Source organism: Cyanistes caeruleus, chromosome 4, assembly GCF_971803275.1.
Source record: "Cyanistes caeruleus chromosome 4, bCyaCae1.hap1.1, whole genome shotgun sequence".
NCBI classification, from domain to species: Eukaryota; Metazoa; Chordata; class Aves; order Passeriformes; family Paridae; genus Cyanistes; species Cyanistes caeruleus.
Window position 1 is genome coordinate 1,363,501 of NC_141704.1, and position 24,264 is coordinate 1,387,764.

The window sequence follows — 24,264 nt, forward strand, 5'->3', positions numbered from 1 at the left end:
GGGGCGGAAAAAGGAGGGATCAGGGATGGTGCTGGGATGGGGGGGCCTTGAGCCGTGTCCAGATAATTCCAGCTGGGAAAGCGGCTCCGGGACCGTGTCCTTGTGGCAGCCGGAGCTGTTTGGGCTCCTGGGCTGGCGTGTCCTTGGGAAGCGGTGCCGGAACGATCCCGTTATCCCTGCTGGAACAATTCCGTTATCTGCTCCCCGCTGCAGAAGGGGAATTCCCACCCAAACCCTTGGGGTTTCCATCTTTCCAGAAGGGATGTGGGGCACGAGCGGCACCGGGATGGGGCATCGGCCACAAAGCTGCACTGTCACCCCAAAAACAACCGCCCCCCCCTTTACTGGGTGTGGGAATGGGAATCCTGCTCGCTCCCACTCCGGCTCCAGCGCCCCGGGACCAAAATGGGATAACGGGGTTTGGACAGCCCGGCTGAGTGGCTGCTTCTGGGGCTGTCCTGGGGACGGCGCCGGGGCAGCTGCAGCCCCACAGGTGCCCCCTGCCCCTCCACGGGCACCCCCTCGTTACCCCATAGGAACCTCTGACAGCAGCAGCTCCCACCCTGCTGCCCCAGCTCAGCGTTCCAGGGACACCCCAAAACCGCCCCATGGCAGCATTCCGTACTCCCAGTGCTCCAGGGACACCCCAAAACCGCCCCATGGCAGCATTCCGTACTCCCAGTGCTCCAGGGACACCCCAAAACCGCCCCATGGCAGCATTCCGTACTCCCAGTGCTCCAGGGACACCCCAAAACCGCCCCATGGCAGCATTCCGTACTCCCAGCACCCCAGGGGCACCCCATAACTCCCCAGCACCCCAGGGACACCCCATAACTCCCCAGGACATTCCTGGGACACCCCATAACTTCCCATCACCCCAGGGACACCCCATAACTCCCCAGGACATTCCCGGGACACCCCATAACTCCCCAAGGCCGCCCCCCCGTGTGTCCCCAGCCCCCCCCATTCCGAGGGTCCCCCCAGACTCCCCCAACCGTTACCCCAAGCCCCGCCCCATCCCGCTCCGGACCAATGGCGATGCGGTGTGTGTGCTGAGGCCACGCCCCCTCTCCCGGCGGACCAATGGGCGTGGCGGGGGCGTGGCGAGTCCCGGCCCCCACGTGCTGGCGGCGGCCGCGGGATGGAGGCGGCGGGAGGCGGCGGAGCCGCGGCCCCGGGCAGGGCCCGGCCGGGACTGCCCCAGCCCCAACCCCAGCCACAACCGCAGCCCCAGACACAGCCCAAGGGCCGGGAGCTCTTCAGGAGCCAGCGGAAGGAGTCCGAGGTAAGAGCGCGGAGCTCGGTGCCGGCACCCCCGGGCTCCGACGGGACCTGCTGTGGTGTAGGGGGTCCCTGCTCCGGGGTTGGGGCTCCTGCGGAAGGAGCCTTGTCCAGAACTGGGGGAGCTCCCGCTCTTGGGGGTGATCCCGACCCCAGACTGGACGCTTTAGGGGTCCTGCGGGGGTGGCTTTGGCGTCCTGCGATGCCCAAGCTCGGAGCGGGGAGTCCCCAGGGGCGCTCCCCGGCAGTGCCATCTCCCCGTTCCTCCCTGCAGCTTTTGGGGTTCTGGCTCAGCCCCAGCACTGGCACCTTCCAGGCCCAGAGCTGGCAGCAGGGTTTTGGGGACCCACCTGGGTTCCCCCACACTCTGCAGGTTCCCTCACCGAGGTCCGGGTGCCTTCACCTCTCCTGCCCCAAAAACCCCGGGGCGCGGGGAAGCAGCCCATTTGGGGAATCACCAAACCCCGCTGGGCTGCTCTGCCCCAGCTGCGCCCGGGGCTTCCAGGCTGGGGAAGCAGCGCCGGGATCGGGCCACCAGGATCCCACCGGGATCTGATGTCCCCGGCCAGCGTCAAGCCACCGCGGGACCCCCGAGAGCAAAGGACGGCAAGACTTTCTTCCCCACCAGGGAGCTGCGGATCGAGGCGCTCCCTCACCCCAAAAGGGTCCCTGGGAACGGTGTCCGAGTCGTGCCCCCAAGTCGTGGATTTGGGGTTTGCTTTGCTCCTCTGGCTCGGTATCTCAAAGCGGATTAGGGCTGCACGCGCTTCGCCGAATTCCTCACCGACTTTAACTCCCCGAGCCGCCCCGCCGGCTGGGCTGCAGAAATTGGGTGAAAAAACAGCGTTTCTGAGCAAGTCGGGCTCGGCCCGGAGCCGCGCATCCTCCTAGGTCATCAATATTAATCGCGACGATGCGCATCAGTTCCAGCCCGGCTGCCGAGGAGGGATGCTGAGACTCGGAATGGGAAATTATGTTAATTTAGTTGATTATCCATTCATGTGTTCCCTTACCCGGGGCAGGGCGGCGCGCTGCCGGCCTTGGGTCGTCTGGCTGCGGCTGCCTGCTCGCTGCCCCGCCGGAATCCTCAGGCGAAGTTTCATGCTCCAGTTCCTCATCCGCAGGGGAGGAGGGGGGGATCAGAAAGGCAAAGCCCGAGCCTGGGAGCTGTCAGATCTGCGGTGCTGAGCTCGGGGATCCGCAGCGTCCTCACGGGGGATTTTGCTTTAAACCAGCTCCGGGGTTTGTTTTCAGGGCGTGCGGGGCTTTGAAACGCATCAAATATTCAGCGGCGTTTTGTGTCGTGCCTTTGCGTTTCCCTGGGATTTGAGAGATGCTGGTTTTACACACGGCTTCCACATTTCCGCGGTGTTTTAAGACACGGACTCCCCGCTCCCATCCGTGCGAGCCGCTGCTCCGGCGGCTGGAGGAGCTTTGGCGCAAAGGCTGCGAGTGCTGGCAGCCATCCCGCATCCCAAAATATCCCCAGGGATGTGCCAGCCCCCTCCTAACCCCACCCCGCTCTCCGCAGGGCTCCGTGGATTGTCCCAACCTGGAATTCGAGTACGGGGATGCCGACGGCCACGGCGCCGAGCTGGCAGGTGAAGCAGGTTTTGGGGGCTGTATTGTTATTTTTAGCTGCCCGGCAGGCGGGGAAAATGAAAATATTGAGTGGTGCGGGAGCAGAGCGAGCGGGGTTTATTATTAGAGAGCCACTCACGCCCTGGGGACGCAGGAGGGACGCGACGGGACACAAGGGGACACAAGGTGGCAGGAGGGCGGAGTGTCCGGTGACACAGCCCAGGCGGGAGGTGTCACCCTTTATCGGGTGGCTCGTGTCCTGCTGTGCGGTGGCTCCAGCTGCTCCCGCGGTCCCGAGCGTGTCCCGGGAAAACCGGGTTATTTTTACCTCGGTGGGTCTCGGCTGCACCAGCTGGCCGGGCAAAAACACATTTCCTCTGCAAGGGATCCCTCCTCCTTCCCTGCGGGATCGCCTCAGCCCTGCGTGGTGCTGCTCAGCACCTCAGGACTGGGGGGATTCTGTAGGATCAGATAGGAATTCTATAGGATCAGGTAGGAACTCCGTGGGAACAGGCAGGAATTCTATAGGATCAGGTAGGAACTCCGTGGGAACAGGCAGGAATTCTATAGGATCAGGTAGGAATTCCATGGGAATAGGCAGGAATTCTATAGGATCAGGTAGGAACTCTGTGGGAATTGGCAGGAATCCTATAGGATCAGGTAGGAATTCCGTAGGAAGAGGCAGGAATTCTATAAGATCAGGTAGGAATTGTGTGGGAATTGGCAGGAATTCTATAGGATCAGGTAGGAACTCCGTGGGAACAGGCAGGAATTCTATAGGATCAGGTAGGAACTCCGTGGGAACAGGCAGGAATTCTATAGGATCAGGTAGGAACTCCGTGGGAACAGGCAGGAATTCTATAGGATCAGGTAGGAACTCCGTGGGAACAGGCAGGAATTCTATAGGATCAGGTAGGAACTCCGTGGGAATTGGCAGGAATCCTATAGGATCAGGTAGGAATTCCGTAGGAAGAGGCAGGAATTCTATAGGATCAGGTAGGAATTGTGTGGGAATTGGCAGGAATTCTATAGGATCAGGTAGGAATTCCATGGGAATAGGCAGGAATTCTATAGGATCAGGTAGGAATTGTGTGGGAATTGGCAGGAATTCTATAGGATCAGGTAGGAATTCTGTGGGAACAGGCAGGAATCCTATAGGATCAGTTAGGAATTCCATGGGAATAAGCAGGAATTACAAAGTACAAGTGCAACCTGGTGTCTCTCCAAGTCCAGCCCCTATTTGCAGGACCCAAAATGTCTGGGTGTGGGACCAGTGCAGGTCCTGCCTGGCTGTTCCTGCATTCCCTTCGTTCCCAAACTGCTTAAGGGAGACTGAAAATGTCCCCCCAAAAACCGATGAAATGGCAAATGCAGCTGGAGCAGGAGCTGGGAACAGCCCAGGCGGGACATGGGGATCGAGGTGATGAGTTTGGTGGCACCGGGGGGCCACGAGGTGCCCCTGGAGCTGCAGGAGAGCTCAGGTTCAGCTCTCTGTCCCACGTCCACCTGGGATGCTTCCCAAGGAATTTGGGAATGAGGAGAAAGGTGAAGCCCCTCCATGTCCCTGCTGATCCCTGTCTCCATCAGAGCTGTACAGCTACACCGAGGAGCCTGAGCTGAGCCACAACAGGAGATGCTTCGAGGAGGATTTTCACACTCAAGGTACCAGCTCTGGGCTCAGTTCTGGGGCTCGGGGCAGGAGCAGGGAAGCACCTGGCTGGAGGCCATGTCCCTTTTCCAGTGCCCCACAGGAGGTGGCTGGAGCTGGACAGGGCTCAGCAGAAGGCCTACGTCATGCGCCTGCTGGATGGGCTGGAGGTGGTCAACAGGGACAAGAGGCTCAGAGTAGCACGGGCCATCCTCTACCTGGCACAGGGTAAGGATCCGCTGCCGTGGGGGTTTGGGAGAAGCCTTTCTCGGGGTTGTGCCAGGTCAGCGCAGTGAAGTTCCTGCCTGGGGTGGTCCTGTGGACTCCAGGTGTTCAAAGGCAAATCTTCCCTCATCAGTGGTTCTCTTTGGGGCCTCTCCAGGTGTCTTTGGGGACTGTGATAATGAAGGTGATGTCCTGCACTGGTCTCGGCACAACAGCTTCCTCCTGTACCAGCTGGGAACCTTCTCCGCCTTCCTGGAGCTGCTCAACATGGAGATTGAGTGAGAGGACTGCGCTGCCCTCGCCTGCCTCTCCCTCCCTGTCCTCTTCTTCGCTTTATTCTTTCTCCTCACCCCTCTGCTTCTTGGATTCGATGACCTTGGAGGTCTTTCCCAGCCAAAATGATTCTGTGATTCCATGATCTCCTTCTTTTCTTCCATTCAATTTGCTCTCCTCCTCTCCATCTTCTTCCTCACCTTCTTCTTCCATCTTCCTCTTTCTCTTCTACCTCCTCTTTCTCCTCATCCTCTCACCTTCCTGCTTTTCATCTTCTTTCTCCTCATCCTTCTCACCCTTTTCCTCTTTATCTTCTTTCTTCTCACCCTCCTCGTCCTCCTGTTCATCTTTCTCCTCATCTTTCTCACCTCCCTGCTTTTCATCTTCCTTCTCCCTATCTTCCCCGCCCTTTTCTCCTCATCCTCCTCCTCTCCATCTCCTTTCACCCCATCCTCCTCACACTCTTCTCCAATCCTCCTCACCCTCCTCTTCATCCTCTTCCTCCCCATCCTCCTCCTCCTCCTCCTCGGGAGGTGGCCCAGCCGTGTCCCATGCCCCGGTGTGGCATTCCCAGACGTTGTCTGGATGGGGATGATGTGGCTGGCACTGAGCTCGTCGCTCTCCTGCAGGAACAGCCAGGCCTGCAGCAGCGCCCTGCGGAAGCCGGCCATCTCCCTGGCCGACAGCACGGAGCTCAGGTAGCCCCTGGGCGCTGGGAGAGCCGTGGGACCACCTGTGGGGACAGGGCAACCTCACCTCCTGCTCGTGCTGTCCCGGCAGGGTCCTGCTCAGTGTCATGTACCTGATGGTGGAGAATATCCGTGTGGAGCAGGAGACGGATCCCCCCGAGTGGAAAACCTGCCGGGAGACCTTCAGGATGGAGCTGAGTGAGCCCCAGATGAGCTCCCAGGAGCTCATGGTGCCCTGTCGAGGTCCCTCTGTCGTGCTGGACCAGCGGGGAGAGCTCAGGGATGGGGGGATCTGCTCTGAGCCCGGTCCTGGTCCCTTCCCCACCAGGTTTCCCTGTGCACACTGAGGAGCCGTTTGCTCTGCTGCTCTTCACGATGGTGACCAAGTTCTGCAGCGGCCACGCTCCACACTTCCCCATGAGGAAGGTCCTGCTCCTGCTCTGGAAGGTTCTCCTGGTGAGTGCAAACCCTTCCTTGCTCCAGAAACTTTTATTCTGGAAGAGTGCTGCTGCAGCCTGGATGTTCCCCACTGTTCAACCCAACCATACTGGGGTTATTTAGGACGGCACCGGGAGCTGACACAGGGAAACGATTCCTTCTGGGACGAGGGTGGGCTCGGGGAGGAATCTGGAGAACGAACCAGTGCCTTCACCCTGGGCTGTCCCCGCTGACAGCCCCCAGCTGGAGCTGCCCAGGAGGACTCCTCTCCGCGCTCTCCCCTCTCTCTCTGTCCCCAGTTCACGCTGGGCGGGTTCGAGGCGCTGCAGGCCATGAAGGTGCGGCGGCGGGAGGAGCTGGGGCTGCCGCCCCTGCCCGAGGACAGCATCCAGGTGGTGCGGGGGATGCGAGCGGCCTCCCCGCCCACCTGCGCCATCGAGCTCGTGGAGCAGCAGCAGCAGCAGCCGCAGCAGCAGCAGCAGAAGCGCGGCCACCGCAGCCGCAGGGTGAGAGCTGGAGCCTCCTCCTGGGCTGGGGTGGGATTCCAGCAGGCACCGGCACCATCACCAGGAGTGCTCGTGGTTACGGTTCCCTTTTCCCCCGCCCAAGCACTCTGGTGTTTTCCATTGTAGGCTCACGGAATGGTTTGGGTTGGATGGGACCTGAAGGATCATCCAGTTCCAAATGACACCTTCCATCAGATCAGGTTTCTCACAGCTCCATCCAGCCTGGCCTTGGACATTCCAGGGATGCAGGGGCAGCCAAGCTGCTCTGGGAATTCCAGCCCAGCCAGGAATTCCTTCCCAAATCCCATCCATCCCTGCCCTCTGGCAGTGGGAAGCCATTCCCTGTGTCCCGTCCCTCCAGACCTTGTCCCCAGTCTCTCTCCAGCTCTCCTGGAGCCCCTTTAGGCCCTGGAAGGGGCTCTGAGCTCTGCTCACCTTCTCCAGGTGAACATTCCCAGCTCTCCCAGCCTGGATCCCTGGGAACCAAGGAGCTCCAGCCCTGGAGCAGCTCCAGGGCTCTCTCCAGCAGCTCCAGGTGCTGCTGCTGTGTCCCCAGGGCTGGGGCAACTCTGCAGGTGGGGCAGAATTCCCCGTCCCCTGCTGCCCACGCCGGGGGCTCAGCCCAGCCTGGAGGGTTTTTGGGCTCCCAGCACTCGTGGTCATGTCCAGTTTTTTCATCCACCAGTTTCAATTGCAAGAGATCAGCCCCACGGGGTGTTTGATCCAGAGGAAGCCAGAGGACATCCTGACCTTATGGCAAAGGGCTGATAAGCACCGGGGAGCAAACTGCTCACAGCAAGTTCTTTTTTTAGCTCTGCTCTTGGAGCTGCTGTGTTATGGGCTGAGGATGAAAATGCTTTTTGGTAAGGAAGAGATGTCGGATGGAAGCCCCAAAAGTTAAGGTGGAAAATGGGGTTAAACTCCTAGAGCGGCAAGGTTAGAGGTACAGAAGGAATTATTCTTGTGCTTTGGAGGCAACAGGGAGGGAAATCCTTACCTGAGGAACATCTGAGACCTTGATCCTTCCAGGACTGAGAGATCTGGTGCCAGCACCTGAGAGGGAAATAAAACCCTTGAAGTGATTTGAGTTTTTCTCTTCCCTTTCTGCTGCAGCCCCTGATGAAGCAAGACAGTTTGGATATCTACAATGAGAGAGATCCCTTCAAGAACGATGAAGGAGGGGTTGATGAAGAGGAGAACGACGACGTGGACAGCGGGATCGAGGGGGAGCTGGACCTGATGGAGAGGGATGCGATCATCCCCGCCATGCCAGCTCAGCGCCTGCCCATCGAGAGGGTGTCCTTCCCCAAGGGGCTCCCCTGGGCCCCCAAAGTCAGGTAAAGCCACCTGGTGTCATCGCCATCCTCCCCAGCCCTGCCTGTCCTGGAGCTCGTTGCAGTTTTTTGGGAAGCACTGGGAAGTTTTTTGGCGTCTGGCAGGCTGAAATGAATTCCACTTCTCTTTTTGTCAGCGTTGGTCCTTTCTGGATTGGCCACTTGCCACGTTTGGTGTGTAAATCCTGGGGAAGAGCTCAGCTAAACCCAGCCCAAGCCAATAAATGGGCAGTCCAGCTTATTGGCTAACAAGTGGTGATCCAGTTTTGGATATCCCAGGTTGTACTGGGAAAGAGCCTGTGCTGTGCTGGGGAGCTGTGGGAGCAGGGTCAGCTTTCTCAACCAGATCCCAGTGGATCGCGGTAGCACAAAGTCCTTGATTAATCATCTTGGGAGCTGGTTAATGCCACCTTGTTGGGTGAGTAGGGCCCCTGTGTTGCCAGGTAAAGCCTTTTTTATTGGCAGAGAAAAACATCTAAGGATAAAGGTGTTGGTGCCTTTCCTTCCTAAGAAAGTTATCCACACATGAAATGAGGGAATGTTAGGAAAAGAGGGTGAAAACCTCTGCCCCTTTCCCTCTGATCCATATGAGGCTTTTTTTGCTGTTTATTCCAAGCCTGGATTTAATCCAGTGTCTTTAAAACACGGGAGCAAATAGATATTTTTGAGATAGGAGCAGTGACGGGGTTAAGTCTGTCTGTCCAGAGCATTCCCAGCAGAAACACAGCAGGAACTGGATTCCCACATGGATCTCCATGGTGGTGCTGCAGTGCTCCACATCACTTCACACTCTCAGCTTTGAAATCAAATGTCTGCTGCTTTTCTTGGCTGGAGGCTGGAAATCCAGCTGGATTCCTTTCTGTCCAGGACAGCCTTGGCTCCCAGCTCATGTCCTGCTTGTAGCACAGAGATGCCGAGCGGTTCCCATGAAAGATGCCCGAGGTGGACAAGATGTCAGCTTGCTGTTGGAGCAGCGTGTGCTCCGGCAGACCGTGGAGACGACATTTGTTCTCTCTGAGCGAGCAGATGCTCCTTGGAGATGCGTGTGAGGAGCACAGGAGGTGGATACAAAGGTGCCGCTTGTAGAAACCTCCTCTCTGTCTACTCGCACGTCCCCGTGGAGCTGCAGGACAAATACAAATGGTTTAGGTTCACGTTGCCCCCAGACAATGAGGGCAGAGGTGGCTTTTGCCTGCTGCTGTTGAGATCTCTAGAAATCAGACTGAGGCTGTGATCTCGTACGTGGCTGTTTTCCAACCTTCTCCTTGTTTTTGTCTCTCCGCTGCTCCATCAGACAGAAGGACATCGAGCATTTCCTGGAAGCAAGCAGGAACAAATTCATCGGATTCACGCTGGGACAGTGAGTGTTTCATCCTCCAAATCTGCCCTTGGAGCTTCCATCAGTGGGGGTTAAGTGGTGGGAGGTGTGCACGAAGCTCAGGTTTCCAAGCTCAAGACATGCTCAGGATGAGGCAGTGCTGGGTTTGCCGGAGCTGCAGCAACCAAAGCAGTGCTAGAAAAACATGTTCCTGGAGAACACTGGTCCCCAGGGACTTCTTTCTATTAAAAATCAGACCTAGCCCAGAATAAATGACCGCTGGCCCGAGCCAGGAGCTGGTTTGATGCGAAAGGCAGCTGAGACAGTTTGGTGTCCACAGCAAATTACCCAGTCCGAGAACAAATCAAGCTGCGGGTGCAGAGTCATCCTGGGACAGGCCCAGCAGGGTAAATTCATTTTTAGGTGCAGTGCTGGGCTCAGACTGGCTCTACCCTATTTCTGATTTCATCTGGTTTCACACAGATTTGGATTAAATCTGATTTCACCCCAATTCTTCACCCCGATGTCTCTCCTCTCTCGTGCAGGCATGACTGGGAGGAGGTGGGAGGGCAGCAGCTCACACCAACACCTCTCGCAATCCCTGACACATCTGGGATGTGTTCAGCAGACTCCAGGCTCCTTCTTTTACCTGTTATGACATGGAAATGTTTGAAGATGGATGTCCTTCTTTCCTCTGACCTTCTTTCCTCTTCCCCAGGGACACCGAAACCCTGATAGGGCTCCCGCGGCCGATCCACGAAAGTGTGAAGACCCTGAAGCAGGTGAGACGGTGGCTCTGTGCATGGCATGGGATACTCACCACGTAGATCCTCCTGGCCAGCCTCACTCAAACACAGTTACTGCAGGCTAAAACGTAAAAAACACAGGGTAAAAACCACTTTTTAAAAAAAAACACAGTTTAAAAAACACAGTTACTGCAGGGAGTGAAAAGTCGGTTGTCGTAGGAAAAGCTTTTGGAGCTTCTTGCAGGAATCGAGGCAAAAAATTAAAAACTGAGTCCTCAAGTAGCCTCTCGAGCATTTTTACTTTCCCTTTATCCAAGGTGTAGCGTTCCTGCCTCCTGGTGAGTGTCTGCCGTGTGTTTTGAAGGTGACAGACTTTCAGAGCTGGGTTTGGGGATACATTCCAGAGGGAAACACAGCCAACCTCAGCTCCTGCTCCACAGGGAACGAGACCCCTCCCGAGGCCAACTGCCCCTACCCAAGGTCTGGGCTGTCTTTTGGAGGTGATTGTCCCTCCAATTCCTTTCAGAGAGTTCCTAGAAGGAGCAGGTGGCAGTAACCAAAGGCAGGAGGTGTGAGGGGCTTCAGGGACAGGGGGATGTCCCACGTGGGGATGAGCTGCACACCTCACTGGGATGTTGCTGTGACCACCACAGGCCGTGTTTCCTCCTTCAGCTGTGACACTGCTCTGCCTCTGTCTGTGTGTTTTTCCAGCACAAGTACGTTTCCATCTCGGATATCCAGATCAAGAACGAGGAGGAGCTGGAGAAGTGCCCCATGTCTCTGGTAAGAAGAAAGTCGCTTCACCCCATCACCAGAGAGAAGATGTGAGGTTTCCAAGGTGTCACGTAAATCCATTCTTATTTTTACTTCATTTTCCCCTTGTTTTTAATGCTTCTTTGCCCTAGGGGGAAGAGGAAGTCCAAGAAACCCCTTGTGAGGTCTTGTACCGAGCAATGCTGTACAATCTCCCGCAGTACATGGTAAGCTCCTGTTCCTCAAAAGGAAGGAAGAGCCTTGGAGTAGGGAATGGTGCCAGTCTGGGAGCTGCAGAGCTCAGCACAGCAGGGTGTTCAGGACCTGGATGGTGAGATTTTGGTGGGAATCCTGAGCAGAGCTGGGAGGAAAGTACAGTCCAAGGGGAGGGATTTGGAGGATTCTGAGACGCTGATTGGGTCACGTGGGATCTGTAGGGAGAGACAGAGATTTAAACATTTAAACTCCAGGCGTTCTCTGTGCTGTTTTACCCGCACTACCAGAGCTCAGGCACGTGTGATGCCTTAGGCTGAGGATCAAACAGAGCTGCTGAGCTCCCCACACTTGTCCTGTCTGAGGTTGAGTGTGGTCTGGTGAAACTCTGTAGAGTTGGCTTGGAGTTGTCCACTTTTGGCAAGTGAAGGAGAAGGAAGGGATTCCCTTTCCTGGACCATCCCCTCACACCTGGCCTCTCCTGCAGATCGCTCTGCTGAAGATCCTCCTGGCTGCTGCACCCACCTCCAAGGCCAAGACTGACTCCATCAACATCCTGGCAGACGTGTTGCCTGAAGAGATGCCGTAAGTCCCTCGCCAGGTGGCCATCCCAGCCTTGCCAACAAGTCTCGGACCAAGCAGGAGAGCTGATAAGTTTGGGGGGCTCCAGATTTGGGGTATCTGTTTGGGTGGGTGTTAATTACTGTTGGCACCAGGGCAGAGCTGTCAAAGCCGAGGAAGTGACGTTGTGATGATGATTTGAGTGCAGCCACTCTGAGCTAGGTGATAAATGATAAATGATAAAGTGATAAATGATGAAGTTCTGCTAACTGGCCCAAATCATAAAGATGTGTCAGCATACCAGAGGTGTCCTCCCTACTGCTCCACCAGGATTCCTAGTGGAGGGCAATCCACTTTTTTTTCCTCCTTTTTTAACGCATTTTGGCCTCACCAGGTGGGATGGGTGGAAATGGGAGTGCCGGGGGGAGCGGAGGTCCTTGGTTTTGTGGAGCTCATCCAGACAAACGAGAACTCCACAGTCCCTTCGGCCTCCCCCGTGCTGCCACAACCCCGGTGCTGTTTTTCCCTCCACCCCAGCATCACCGTCCTGCAGAGCATGAAGCTGGGCATCGACGTGAACAGACACAAGGAGATCATCGTGAAGAGCATCTCGGCGCTGCTGCTGCTGCTGCTCAAACATTTCAAGCTGAACCACATCTACCAGGTGGGCCTACAAGAGGGGATGGCCGTTGCCGAGCTGGGCTTGAAGGTCCTGATAAACCCTGTTCTAGGAGATTTCTGGGGAGAGTTTCCATTGAGGAGCTGTAATCACATTTCCATAGCTCCAGGATTTCTACAGGTTGTGCTTTGACAGCATCGTTCCTACTCATGTGGCAGGAGCTTTTAGACTTCTGGGAATATCCATTCAGGTTAAATTTAGGAGATAGCACGAGCCTCCCTGGCAGAAGGGGGAAGAGGAAGGGGATTAGGCAAGACTCTCTTTTGCTCTGTCATCTCCAATGCCCAGAAATAGTGCTGGGAAGGACCTCACGAGGTCACCTAATCTGGTTTTGGCAGGATCGGGTTCTTGGGGCTCCAGTTTCAACAGAGGCAGGAGATCTGGGTCATAGTTGCAATCTGATTTTTGTTCCCAGTGTGGTTTTTGTTCCATCTGCATGGCACCAATCAAACTGCACCCACTCCAGGGTTTTCCTTTGTTAAAAAAACCCAAGGACTAATATGAGCTATGGCCCAGTTCTCCACTCGTTCTGCAAGTCAAACAATTAATGTTTTCTAATTTTTTCTAAAGCTTTCAGCACGCTACAAATCCCTCTGATATTTAACTGAGGATAAATATAAATCCACGTATCGGATTGGGTAAAATGAAACCAACTCCCACATTTTTACAATCCTACATTTGTTCCGCTCCCCGCTCCACATCCCTTCATTAATTTTCCTCACTTCAAAGCAGCTCCTTTCCTTTCTTCCCCCCCAGGCAGGAGGGCCATTGCAGCCTGCTGCTGAGCCTGGAGAAAGCTGCAGGGTTCCATCCCCCTGATTCTGCCTTTTTGTTTTGGGTCTGATCTGGGTGGTTTTGTTCTTTTGGTGACAAAGGTGGTCTGAGGGAGCACCATGAGAACTCCAGCAGGTCTGAAACTAAGGAATCGCTGAAGCACGGAGTGCTTTGGGTTGGAAGGGTCGATTACTCACCAGCACATCCCAGCCCTGTGTCATCTGTGGTGTTGTGTCATCTGTGGTGTGCCAAAGCCGACAGCTGGCACCAGGCTGAGATGAGAACAAACTGTTCCTTCCCTCTCAGATTGGAGATCTGGATGGAGAGGCATGGGAAGGGCAGGGATAGGATGGGGTTTTGCTGCAGTTTGTATCTTTAGAGGATGGGAGAGATTTGTTGTATTATTGAACTGTGGAGTGGTTTGGTTTGGAAGGGACCTCGAAGACCATTTAATGCTCTGAGGCAGAGAGAAATTAAAAGCAAGTAGGAAAGTAGTGATACTATTTCAATCAAAATTTCTAAGGGAGCTGGGATTAGTGTGTGAGAGCAATAGGAATTATTGCATTTCCTTATTTAATAGCTACAACTCCTTCCCTCTTCCCCACACACTGTTCTACCAGATTTAATTTTGAAAAGCCAAGAGGTGCAGCTACTCCTAAAGCACTGCTGTGAAGTTTGTGTGTCATCTCTATGGCAAATGGAATTTCCCAGCTGCTGTGCATGACCTTACACAGCAAGCTTTGGGGAGAAGATGGTCTGTGAGGCCAACATTCCCAAGTTCTTAGCTTTTTGCTGGAAAGAGGTTTCCGTTCCCAGGTGGTGCTCCCAGCTGTCCCAGCTGACACTGACCCATTTTCCCTTCTCTCCCCCAGTTCGAGTATGTGTCCCAGCACCTGGTGTTTGCCAACTGCATCCCGCTGATCCTGAAATTCTTCAACCAGAACATCATGTCTTACATCACTGCCAAAAACAGGTACAGCCACAGCGACAGAGAGGTGATGGGGCAGGAAGGCTTCGTGCTTGGGGAGCCCCCAGGTGACCTCAGATGGCTTTGGGGGTGTCCTGCCCACTACAGAAATATGCAAAGGGAGCAAATCCCTTTGATGTGATGAGGATGACTGGATGCTGGGTTTCCAATCTCTGATTGGGTTGATGAAATAGAACTAAAATAAAATAGGCTTTGTCGTTAAAATCAAGTAGTTTTCATCTTCACATGGACTCCTGGGGAGCCATGCAGTGCCACCAGGATGGCATCAAGGCCACTTAGGGTGGGATCTTCCAGGTCTTTCCTAATTTCTATAGCTGTAATTCAGTTTTCCTGACTCCTTCAGGTTTTCCATGGTTGTCACTGCCTTTTACTGCTGGTCTGAGAGAGGCACCAGCCCCGTTTTGAGCAGGGCATTGTCTGGACCCCCATGGCTCAAAGACCTGAGACAGCACAGATCTTTCACTGCTCACCAGGGCAGGATTTCCCTGTTTGGAGAGGAGCTCCACAGGGATGTTGGAATGATAAAAAGATCCTTTTTCTTCCTTTTTGATGCTCTTTTTGTTGCTCTTCAGCTGTGTGTGTAGGCTGGTCTGTCTCCTGCATGGTATGGTTGTGTCTGTGTGAGGAGGCACACATGGGAAAAGAGGAAATAATATGTTGATCCTCCTGCTATAAATATTTCCACTTTTGGTCCTGTGCTTTAAGTGAGGAGGAAACGTATGCCAGGAGCGCTCTGCTCCCTCCTCTGCTCTGGGATGGAGGTTTCACTGGCAGGATACGTACCTGTGAGTGAGGTGGGATGTGCAGCTGGGTGCTCTGAGCCAGGGAGGTGTAAATTCCAATTTTGGGTGTATTTAACTGACTGCTTTTACAAATCCCATAGGCCTGGAGGCCTTTGAAAAACCTGAATATTCACTCACCATGAATTTCCTTGCTGCCAATCACACACCTCCCTTTGAACCTCAGATCTATTTTGTTTACTTTTCCCCCCCCTCCACTTCTTAAATATGCATATGAATAACTCATCTGTCCTTTCTTAATGGATGCAAATCCTTTGAGTCCTTATTAATGCACTCAGGATGGAGCTTTGGAGCCAGGAGGTATTGATGTGCTCCATTAAGCTGAGGGGTGAGGCGGTGCTGAGGCTGGGATCCCGTTTGGATGCTGTCTGTGCCGGAGAGAGACGCGTCGGCACGGCTGCTTCGCGTGCTGGAGATGGGATTGTTCCCCACCCAAACCACTTGTTGCATTTCCAGGCACAGAGCAGGAAAAATGTTACAGATTCCTGGTAGAGATCATCTTCAGAATTTCTCTCGTGTTAATTGGTTGCTATTAACGAGCCCCTTCTTTCCGGTTTTCTGCAGCATCTCTGTCCTGGATTATCCTCATTGCACGGTCTGTGACTTGCCCGAGCTCACGGCAGAAAGTCTGGTAAGCAGCACAGAAAGGGATTTTGTGGTCAAGTTTGCTCTATGTGACAGCATGAAGAAGGATTTGAGTTTTCTATTCTCTGTCTTCTTTTTCTGTAACTCCCGACCTTTCCAAAATTAGATTTATTTTTTTTTCCCCTCCAGGCTTGAAAATTCCTCCCATCACTATTCTGAGTCAGTGTCAGCTGTGGGGAAGTGGGGAAGAGGCTCTGCTGCTGTTGGGCACCCCATAAAAATAGCTGAGTTTAGGATTTTCCCTTTGACAGAACAGAATCATAGAATTCCAAGATCATTGTGGTTGGAAAAGACCTCCAAGATCATCAAGTCCAATCTTGTTCCCAGCCCAGAGCCCTGAGTGCCACATCCAAGAATTCCTTGGACACCTCCAGGGATGGGAACTCCAAACCTCCCTGGGCAGCCCTTGCCGAGGCCTGACCATCCTTTCCATATGGAATTCTTCCTGAGCCTCCCTGGGCACAGTTTGAGGCCCTTTCCTCTTGTTCTGGCAAGACAAAACTCTTCTGCTTTGAAAGAGACTTTACCCAGAGGCTGTTTCCTCCCAGGTTTCAATTGCTCTGAGCACTCCTGTTTTATCAGATACCAGTTTAAGGAATGAACCAAACTCCCTATGGAGAGGAGCCTCAAGTATTCCAGAGACTGGCCAGCAGGATGGGCTGGGCAAATACACAGACTGCAGGTGGGATAATAACGCTGGCAGGTTCATAACTACAATAATTCGAGTGCAGAGGAGGCTGGGCTCGGTCAACACCAGGGAAAGCTTTGGAGTTAACAGGAAATAATGGACCAGGAATCATTAAAAAGGATCCTGAGCAAATCCAGTCTGGGCAGGGATGATCTCATGGTGCTGCAGCAATCTGAGGCCTGTGTTGTTTTCCTGAGGTGTGTAAAGGTCAAAATCATCAGAGGGAAAGATCTTCCCTCGGTCCAGGGGCTGCTGAAGGCTGGGTGTCCCCATCCAGCCCTGCCAGACTCCGTGGTATCCTGGACCAATGGGGACATCTAGTGACACATCACTGAGGGCTCCGTGGCTCATGCTAATCCTCCCAATCAGCCTTTAGGCTGTCAGAGAAAACTGAACGCTTTTAGGGAAAATATTCCCAGTAGGGTCTTGACAGTTTGAGAGCTGTCACCTTCAAGGACATTACCTTTCACTTTCCTCCAGCAGACGCGGATGTTATCCCCAAGGGAGAGCAATTTAATTAGAAAATACGCGGCAAACAACTTGAATTTTGCCAGGAGGGTTGGTCTTTGGGAGGATACCCGTGGAGATAAGGATTTAATAGGAATTAGACACACCCTGGTACTCGAGGCGTAAATTTTTGTATTCCTTCAGCCAGCACTTCATGTGTTGTTTTAGCTTTTTTTTACCACTCTGATGAGCGATTTTAACATCCCAGTGTAACACATTTCTTAGAGGATGGAACAGATGATTCTGCTCTCAGTGGGTTGAGCATGGTGATGTGTGTCAAGGAGAACCAGGACGAGTCCAGCACTGCTGTCTCACCAGGAGGGGCCTGTGGGGTAACTGCTGTCCCTACCTGGAGTAAATCAGGAGTGGTTGAGGTGGTGAGGGATTCACCCACTCTCTTCTGGGAAAGGCTCTTCAAATCCTGGCCAGTCCCCATCTCCCCTCTCCTGTCACTCCAGAGGGGTCTGCAAAGGGTTTCATCCATCCCTTAGAAAGGGTATTAAAGTCTGTTTAGCCTGTCTTCTTCCATAAATCTGGTGGAAAGAACCTTACCCTACTCGAAGAGACAACATCAGACTGGTGACAAATAAATCCAGCCTAAGAAATGGATATTGGCTTATATGGGATCTTTGGGAAAATTACTTTGTGTGGAGGATGCAGGTAAGGCCTGGGCACGATGTGACACTGCAGGGCCACTGCAGTTTGGGACCCCCCCCAAAGCACCAGACAGCATCCACGAGCACCTCAGTGACATCCTGGTGACATTCCGGTGACATCCCACCTCTGGATGCCTCTCGGGCATTGGAAGGAGCTGCCCAGGGAGGTTTGGAGTCCCCACCCCTGGAGGTGGCACTCAGGGCTCTGGGGACAAGGTGGGGATCAGGCACAGCTTGGACTCGGTGACCTTGGAGAGCTTTTCCAGCCTCAGGGATTCCTTGATTCTGTTTGGCACTTGCCTTTAAAAGCAAAGTTGTGCTGGTGGGATTTTCTTGGGTAAATCTGCTTTCAAAGCTGGATTGGACACTGACAGAAGGGCTCCCCCAAACTCTTCCCGAGGGTGCCCAGATCCTGGAATGCATCGAGGTTTTGCCCCGAGATAAGAAGGCTGTAGTTGGCTGTGAGTGGTTTATAAATTCAGCAGCCCTTGTTTTGCACTAATCCCCAAACTGGATTTTTGTGGGGTATTTCTCCCGTGCTCGGAGTTGTTCTAACATGGAGCAAGTTCCTGCAGTGGTGGAATTACTGCTCAAAGTGCCAGGGGCATTATTTCCACAGGCTGGAGCTGGGGTGTTTACAGTTACCGAGTATTTAAAACAATGTCTCAGCAGCACTTAAGCTGGAGGGGATTTTTTGTTACAGAAAGGTTTCATCCTCTTGATACAAACGTTGCTATTTGTCATCCTGTGTTGATTTGTGATTTCCTTTTACTGGTCTGTAGTGTGTGCCCTAAGCATGAATTAATTTATACCCTTACCAAAAGCAGTGGTGATCACCAGGCTGCAATTTGCTCTCTGGCTGTAAACAAGGAATAAAAATCTACCACAAAATATATTTCCCATGATAGAATAATGGGATTTATCCCATTTTTAGCTCTTACTCTAAATTAAAAGCAGATTAAAATTGGAGTGTTTCAGAATGGCTTTCCCCAGAATCTGCTGATGATAACCCAGGTGAGGAGACAGCTCTGCTGCTTGTCCTCCCTCAGAAACAAGACTTGTGCAGACAATAAAAACAAAGATTTCTGCCCAAAGACATCTCTGTGGCGGTGCTGATGAACGCTGTGGTCAGGGTTGCACTTCTCCCCTTGCAGGAAGCCGGAGACAACAACCAGTTCTGCTGGAGGAATTTGTTCTCCTGCATTAACTTGCTGAGGATCCTCAACAAGCTGACCAAGTGGAAACACTCGAGGACAATGGTAAGGGGGTGTCCCCCTCCTTGAGACCCTCCGGCGTTTCACCTGGAGCACGTCCCTGGCTCTACACAGCAAGTTCAGCCCAGCCTTGTGCTCAGAATTTCTTGTGGAAGTGCTGCAGCTTCTGCTTTTCATCCTCTTCCCTTTTTCCTTCCACAGACTGAGCCTTAAATGTAGAAATACTTTTTTTCCCACAAATAACATTATTTCTACCACCCTCAAGCCCCGTGCAGAGGGCGTTGCTCGTGCTGGGCGCTCCCGTTCTCCCTCCTGGGGGTTTGTGGCGTACGAGGCCGCGGTGTTGGTGCCCGAAGCGGCACAGACGGCGTCGGCTCCGCTCTCATTCCCGATTTCCCGTCAGATGCTGGTGGTGTTTAAGTCAGCCCCGATCCTGAAGCGCGCTCTGAAGGTGAAGCAGGCCATGATGCAGCTCTACGTGCTCAAGCTGCTGAAAATCCAGACCAAGTACCTGGGGCGGCAGTGGAGGAAGAGCAACATGAAGACCATGTCTGCCATCTACCAGAAGGTGCGGCACCGCATGAACGACGACTGGGCCTACGGCAACGGTGAGTCCTGCCCGGCCTCGCCCCTCTGGCTTCCAGATTTGCTTCCAAATTTGCAAATTTCCAATTGCAAATTGGCTTCCAAATTTGGCTTCTAAAATTGTCGCTGGCGGGGATTTTTTTGGGAAGTTTTATTGGCATCATTCTGCACTGTCAGATGTCGTGAAAGCCAGGTTTGAAAATAATGGGATTTTTTTTTTTTTTTCCATGTTTATGTGATATGGGATGTCGTGGTTGGTGCAGCTTTTCAGCGTTGTTTGTAGTTATGTTTGCCCAGATTTTGGGAAAAAAAATTGGTTAGGAGCTCATAATAAGCTCACCAGGTTTTAAATGTTTTAAATGTCGATCCTTGCTTCGGTGGTCAGTGGAGATTTTCAGTGAAAAGTGAAATTAAAAAAGGAAAATAGAAAGGTGAAATAATAAATAAGAAAAATAGAATAAGAATAAAAATAGAATAAGATATTTATAAATAGAATAAAAATAAGAATAGAATAAGAATAGAATAAGAATGGAATAAATATAAGAAGATATAAATAGAAGAAAAATAAGAATAGAATAAGAATAGAATAAAAATAAGAAGTTATAAATAGAATAAAGATAAGAATAGAATAAGAGTAAGAAGATATTGATAAATAGAATAAAAATAAGAATAGAAGAAAAATAAAAATGCATTGATAAATAGAATAAAAATAAGAATAGAATAAGGATAGAATAAGAATAGAATAAAAATAGAATAAAAATAAGAAGATATAAATAGAATAAAAATAAGACTAGAATAAGAGTAAGAAGATATTGATAAATAGAAGAAAAATAAGAATAGAAGAAAAATAGAAGAAAAATAAAAATATATTGATAAATAGAATAAAAATAAGAAGAAAAATAGAAGAAAAATAGAAATACAATGATAAATAGAATAAAAATAAGAATAGAAGAAAAATAGAAGAAAAATAGAAGAAAAATAGAAGAAAAATAAGAATAGGAGTAAGAATTATATATAAATAGAAGAAAAATAAGAGTAGAAGAAAAATAGAAGAAAAATAAAAATATATTGATAAATAGAATAAAAATAATAATAGAATAAAAATAGAAGAAAAATAGAAAAGTGAAACTAGAAGTGAGGTCTTTGTGGAAAAAAAAGCCAAGGGCTGGATAATTATGAAGTCCTTAAAGCAGAAAAAATTAAATTTTTATGGGCTATCTTAAATTAAAATACACACATAGTGAGATTTGGTTAGCAACAATAATAATTAGGAGTGCCTCTGGTTAATCCACTTGAAACCTTCAGCCTTTCCTTTGCTCAGACCTTGTCAGAGCGATGCTTTCCACGCTATTTGGGTGCTGTTCCTCCCCCACCGCAGATATCGACGCCAGGCCGTGGGATTTCCAGGCTGAGGAGTGCACGCTGAGGGCCAACATCGAAGCCTTCAACAGCCGCAGGTACGACAAGCCGCAGGACTCGGAGTTCGCCCCGGTGGACAACTGCCTGCAGAGCGTGCTGGGCCAGCGCCTGGAGCTGCCCGAGGACTTCCACTACTCCTACGAGCTCTGGCTGGAGCGGGAGGTGTTTTCACAGCCCATTCGTTGGGAGGAGCTGCTGCACTGCCAGTGACCCCAAGAGGAGCATTGGGTTGGATATGGGGGGGGGTTTAAGCACAGCTGTGGGGGGGAAATAAATAAATTTAAACTTTCCAAAGAGACCAGGTGTCTCTGTGCCTAGCTGACACCTCTTTTTGGAGGCTCCTGTGAGTTCTTGGAGGCCGGAAAGTGTTGGCAGAGGGCATGGAGCAGGTTCCAGAGCAAGCTCAGGTGTGTCTCTAAGCTTGGTGTAAGGATTCCAGCTGGGAATTCCATCCCTCCCACGCTGTTCCTCGTTTGTTTGGATCTGTTCGGTTCTGGCTGGCTGCTGATGTGCTCCCAACACCAGCCCCGGGGTCCCAGGAGCACAGCTTGGCTTGGGATGGAGACAACATTCCGTGTTGTCCCTGGCTGAGAGTCCTGGTGCCACCAGGGATGGGTCCTGCGTGGTCCCCTGGACACCCACCCGTCACCTTTTCACTTGTGCTCTCCTTCACTCACCTTTATTCAACCACCCTGCTGTGCTGGGCAGTGTTTAGAGCTTGGAGGTCCCATTTCTCTGCCCCTTTCTCTCCCCCTCTTCAGCCCTGAGGAGACAACAAATACCACTTAAAATAATCCCGTTTTAACACAGATTTTTTGGTTGTTTGGGGGAATGTCTGTGCCAGGTCTTCGAGTGGGGAGGGAAAAGTGCTTTGGTGAAGGATTTGTGAGGAAAAGAGTGGATTCTGTGGTCCATAGCTTTCAGAATGAATAGGATACTGAGCTGTAAATTTTGTATCGGTTTAATAACTTAATATTTAAATTAAATAATGAACACTACACTTGGGTAAACCAGCGTTGCATGAGGGTGGCATTTGTCAAAGCATCGTGTGTTCATATAGGGCAGGGAGGCCCTAAATAAACAAGTGTTTGTTATGGCAGGATTTGTGCTAATTGCTTAAATAATTAATTAACCTGGGAATGTTTCCTTCATGGAGTTTGTCCAAGGCCTTGTTCATGGAAATGGCATTAAACCTTTTAAAACCTTTTAAAATATGCTTTTGTTCAAAATAAACCAACTTTTAAAGGACAGCTCTTTATTTAAGCTTTTTCTTCCTGTGTCTTAATTTAAATGCTACTTTTTTTATTATTTTTTCTAAGGACAAAAACGTCCCCCAAACTCAGCCCTCACCCCTGCCCATCTCCACTCAAGGGGAAATTAAACAAATTACTAAAGAAACTTAGAAAAGCCAAAAAACCCAAAGTATTTGGTTTAAACCCTTTTTTTTCCCCCTAAAGTGTCGTTTTTCTCCACAGTGTGTTGAAAAGAAAAAATAACCAGTACATACCCAACGTGCATTTTCCTATATTTTATATTTAAATTGTGCTTTTCAGTGCCTGTTATTTTTACTGAGAGAGATTAGAAACACAAATTCTTACCTGAATGTCTGGGTGGTGGAGGATGGGACAAACTTATCCTGGACTAAAATTTATTCACACCATCACCACCAAATTTTCTGCTTCCCAGAGAGAGATCTCCACAGAAAACCTGAACCTCTGCATAAAAAAGTGACTTAGGGAGAGGCTACACCTTTATTTGAAATATTTATGTCCCATCCTGACAAGCAAGCAGCAGTTTCAAACTTTTTTTGCTTCACAATGAGGATTTTCTCCTCTTTAAAAAATTCTCAAAAGAGCTGGGGGGCAGCAATTAAGGAATAATCATTTTATATGTTCAGCAAGGCAGTTTCAGAGCCAAGTTTTGGGTGGTTTCTGCACAGCTGGAGGAACATCTGTTATCTCACCTCAACAGGACTGTTGGTTCCAGGAACCCTCCAGTGTTCCCAGTTCTTGTTGTAATTGCAATAAAGAAGTTTTTTTTGTTGTTTTCACCTTACAGGTGGTTGATGAAGGTTTTGCTATGGGTAAGTCCTTTCCTTCAGCACCTCAGCACAGATTATTCTGTTTTCTTGTCGATTCTTCCCATTTCCTAGGGATGTAAAACATGGAATTGAGTTATTAATTTCTCACTCTTCTCTAAGCAACTTTCGAGCTGGTTGGTGAATTTAATGCAAATTTCCATGAAGGATAAAAGGCTACAAAGACACAAAGTTCCTTTCAGAAGTGTAAAAAGAGACAGTGATCCCAAAAAGAAAAAAAAAGGGGGGAATTTTGCCTTTATCCATTCAGTTTGGCAGTGTTAAAAATAAATACCCCTCCTTTTTCTCCTGTGTCCTGACTGACTCTGTATTTATCCACATGTAACCACAGAAATGACTGTATGAGGTCAGGCTGATTATCCTCTGGAGTTTGAGAAGCTTCCCTTAATAATTTATCAAAGCCTCGCATGTGTAAACAGCAGCTTGTTCTGCAGCCAGGTCCAAGCACTGTCACCAAACATTACACTTGACAGCACAGGACGATTTTTGTCTCCTTGACTGAATATTTCACCGCTCTGCACCTTCATTTTTGCCTCAATAATTATGATATGGCCTCCTGGCAATCATCTTTGCTAAAAGGAGATAATTAATGTAATTACAATTGTTTCTTATGTGCCGTGTGGTTTGTTAATGCAAATGACACAAAGTTTCCCTGAACAAAGTGGAGATCAGGGTTTTGGGTTTTTTTTATTTTTCTTTCATTATCCAAGGGTCGTTCATGAGAATTTTATTCCCAAATCCACAGACTTTTCTCCTGAGCTACTCTACCAAGTCTTTTTATTAGGGAAGAAGGAAGTTTCCTTATGCAGCAGAGAGCACATTTAGAGAGGTTAAAGATAAAAATAAACCCATGATCTAGGCAGACTTGCTGATGTGTTTGTTGGAGTTTGGCAATACTGCAATTATTTAATTTTTTTTCTATGAGGGATTTCAGCTCCTACTGATATTTTACACTTGTGCCTACTTTTTTAGTACTTTGCAAGTGAAAACCTGGAGCTGTGGCATCAGGAGAGACTCCTCTCTCCTATATTTTTTTCCCAAATTTAAAAATCACCCCGCCTTTAGAAGCATTATTACCCTTGGGTAAAACTGTTGTGTCTGAAAAAGGTGCAAAGAACAAAATGAACCCTTCATGTTCCTATTCCTCCCTCAGACCCCTCCACCTCCATCTATTCCCTGCGTCTCAAGCCTCAGTTTATGGGAATTTATTGGAAATATTCAACCTCCATTACACGTAATTTTCAGGGCCTGCTGTCCAGAGCTGTGGCTCTGCAAGAAGGCAAAGCAGAGGGGTTTTTTTAAAATATTTTTGTGGTGAAGGAAGCTGAGTCAGGTATTTAAACGGACTCCCCCGTGTCACGCAGCAATAACGTGAATATTCCACTAATAGTCCACCAAACGCCAATCTTTCCAAGACCTTTGGGAAAGCACGACTTGTTCCACTCCTCCTCGCAGCGCGAAGTTGTTGTGCTGGGGGTTTTCTCGCCTCCTTGTGACATTTCCCTGCGGCTTTTGGCTGTGGGTGGGACAAGGGCGGTAATGGCGGCGGCCGCCCCCCTCAAGCCCCTCATCCCCATCAGAGCTTTTCCCGCCCTTTTCCCCACGGCGACCGCCGCGGCGGGAAGCGCGCGCGGGCACCGCCCCC

General features: G+C 50.9%; 1 protein-coding gene and 2 long non-coding RNA genes across 3 annotated transcripts; 1 reads left to right on the forward strand and 2 right to left on the reverse strand.

Annotated features, from left to right (window-relative positions):
• The first annotated feature begins 1,124 nt into the window (after window positions 1–1,124).
• On the forward strand, window positions 1,125–21,771 carry STRIP2 (striatin interacting protein 2). Its single transcript, XM_086886280.1, has 21 exons — window positions 1,125–1,285; window positions 2,813–2,882; window positions 4,450–4,524; window positions 4,604–4,738; window positions 4,893–5,013; window positions 5,638–5,706; window positions 5,789–5,895; window positions 6,026–6,153; window positions 6,435–6,641; window positions 7,755–7,978; window positions 9,270–9,335; window positions 10,012–10,075; window positions 10,751–10,822; window positions 10,945–11,019; window positions 11,493–11,590; window positions 12,104–12,230; window positions 13,892–13,992; window positions 15,372–15,438; window positions 18,458–18,562; window positions 18,921–19,125; window positions 20,481–21,771. Exons 1-21 carry the CDS (start codon window positions 1,142–1,144, stop codon window positions 20,729–20,731), a joined length of 2,511 nt encoding a protein of 836 aa, XP_086742406.1. The 5' UTR covers window positions 1,125–1,141; the 3' UTR covers window positions 20,732–21,771.
• On the reverse strand, window positions 2,957–7,721 carry LOC147653373 (uncharacterized). Its single transcript, XR_015286005.1, has 2 exons — window positions 7,639–7,721; window positions 2,957–3,321 (listed from the first exon to the last, which is right to left on the reverse strand). It is a non-coding gene; the product is annotated as an uncharacterized LOC147653373 (long non-coding RNA).
• LOC111923193 (uncharacterized) lies at window positions 20,786–24,255 on the reverse strand. The gene is made up of 3 exons (XR_002860962.2): window positions 24,037–24,255; window positions 22,485–22,669; window positions 20,786–21,284 (listed from the first exon to the last, which is right to left on the reverse strand). It is a non-coding gene; the product is annotated as an uncharacterized LOC111923193 (long non-coding RNA).
• Between the last annotated feature and the right edge of the window lie 9 nt (window positions 24,256–24,264).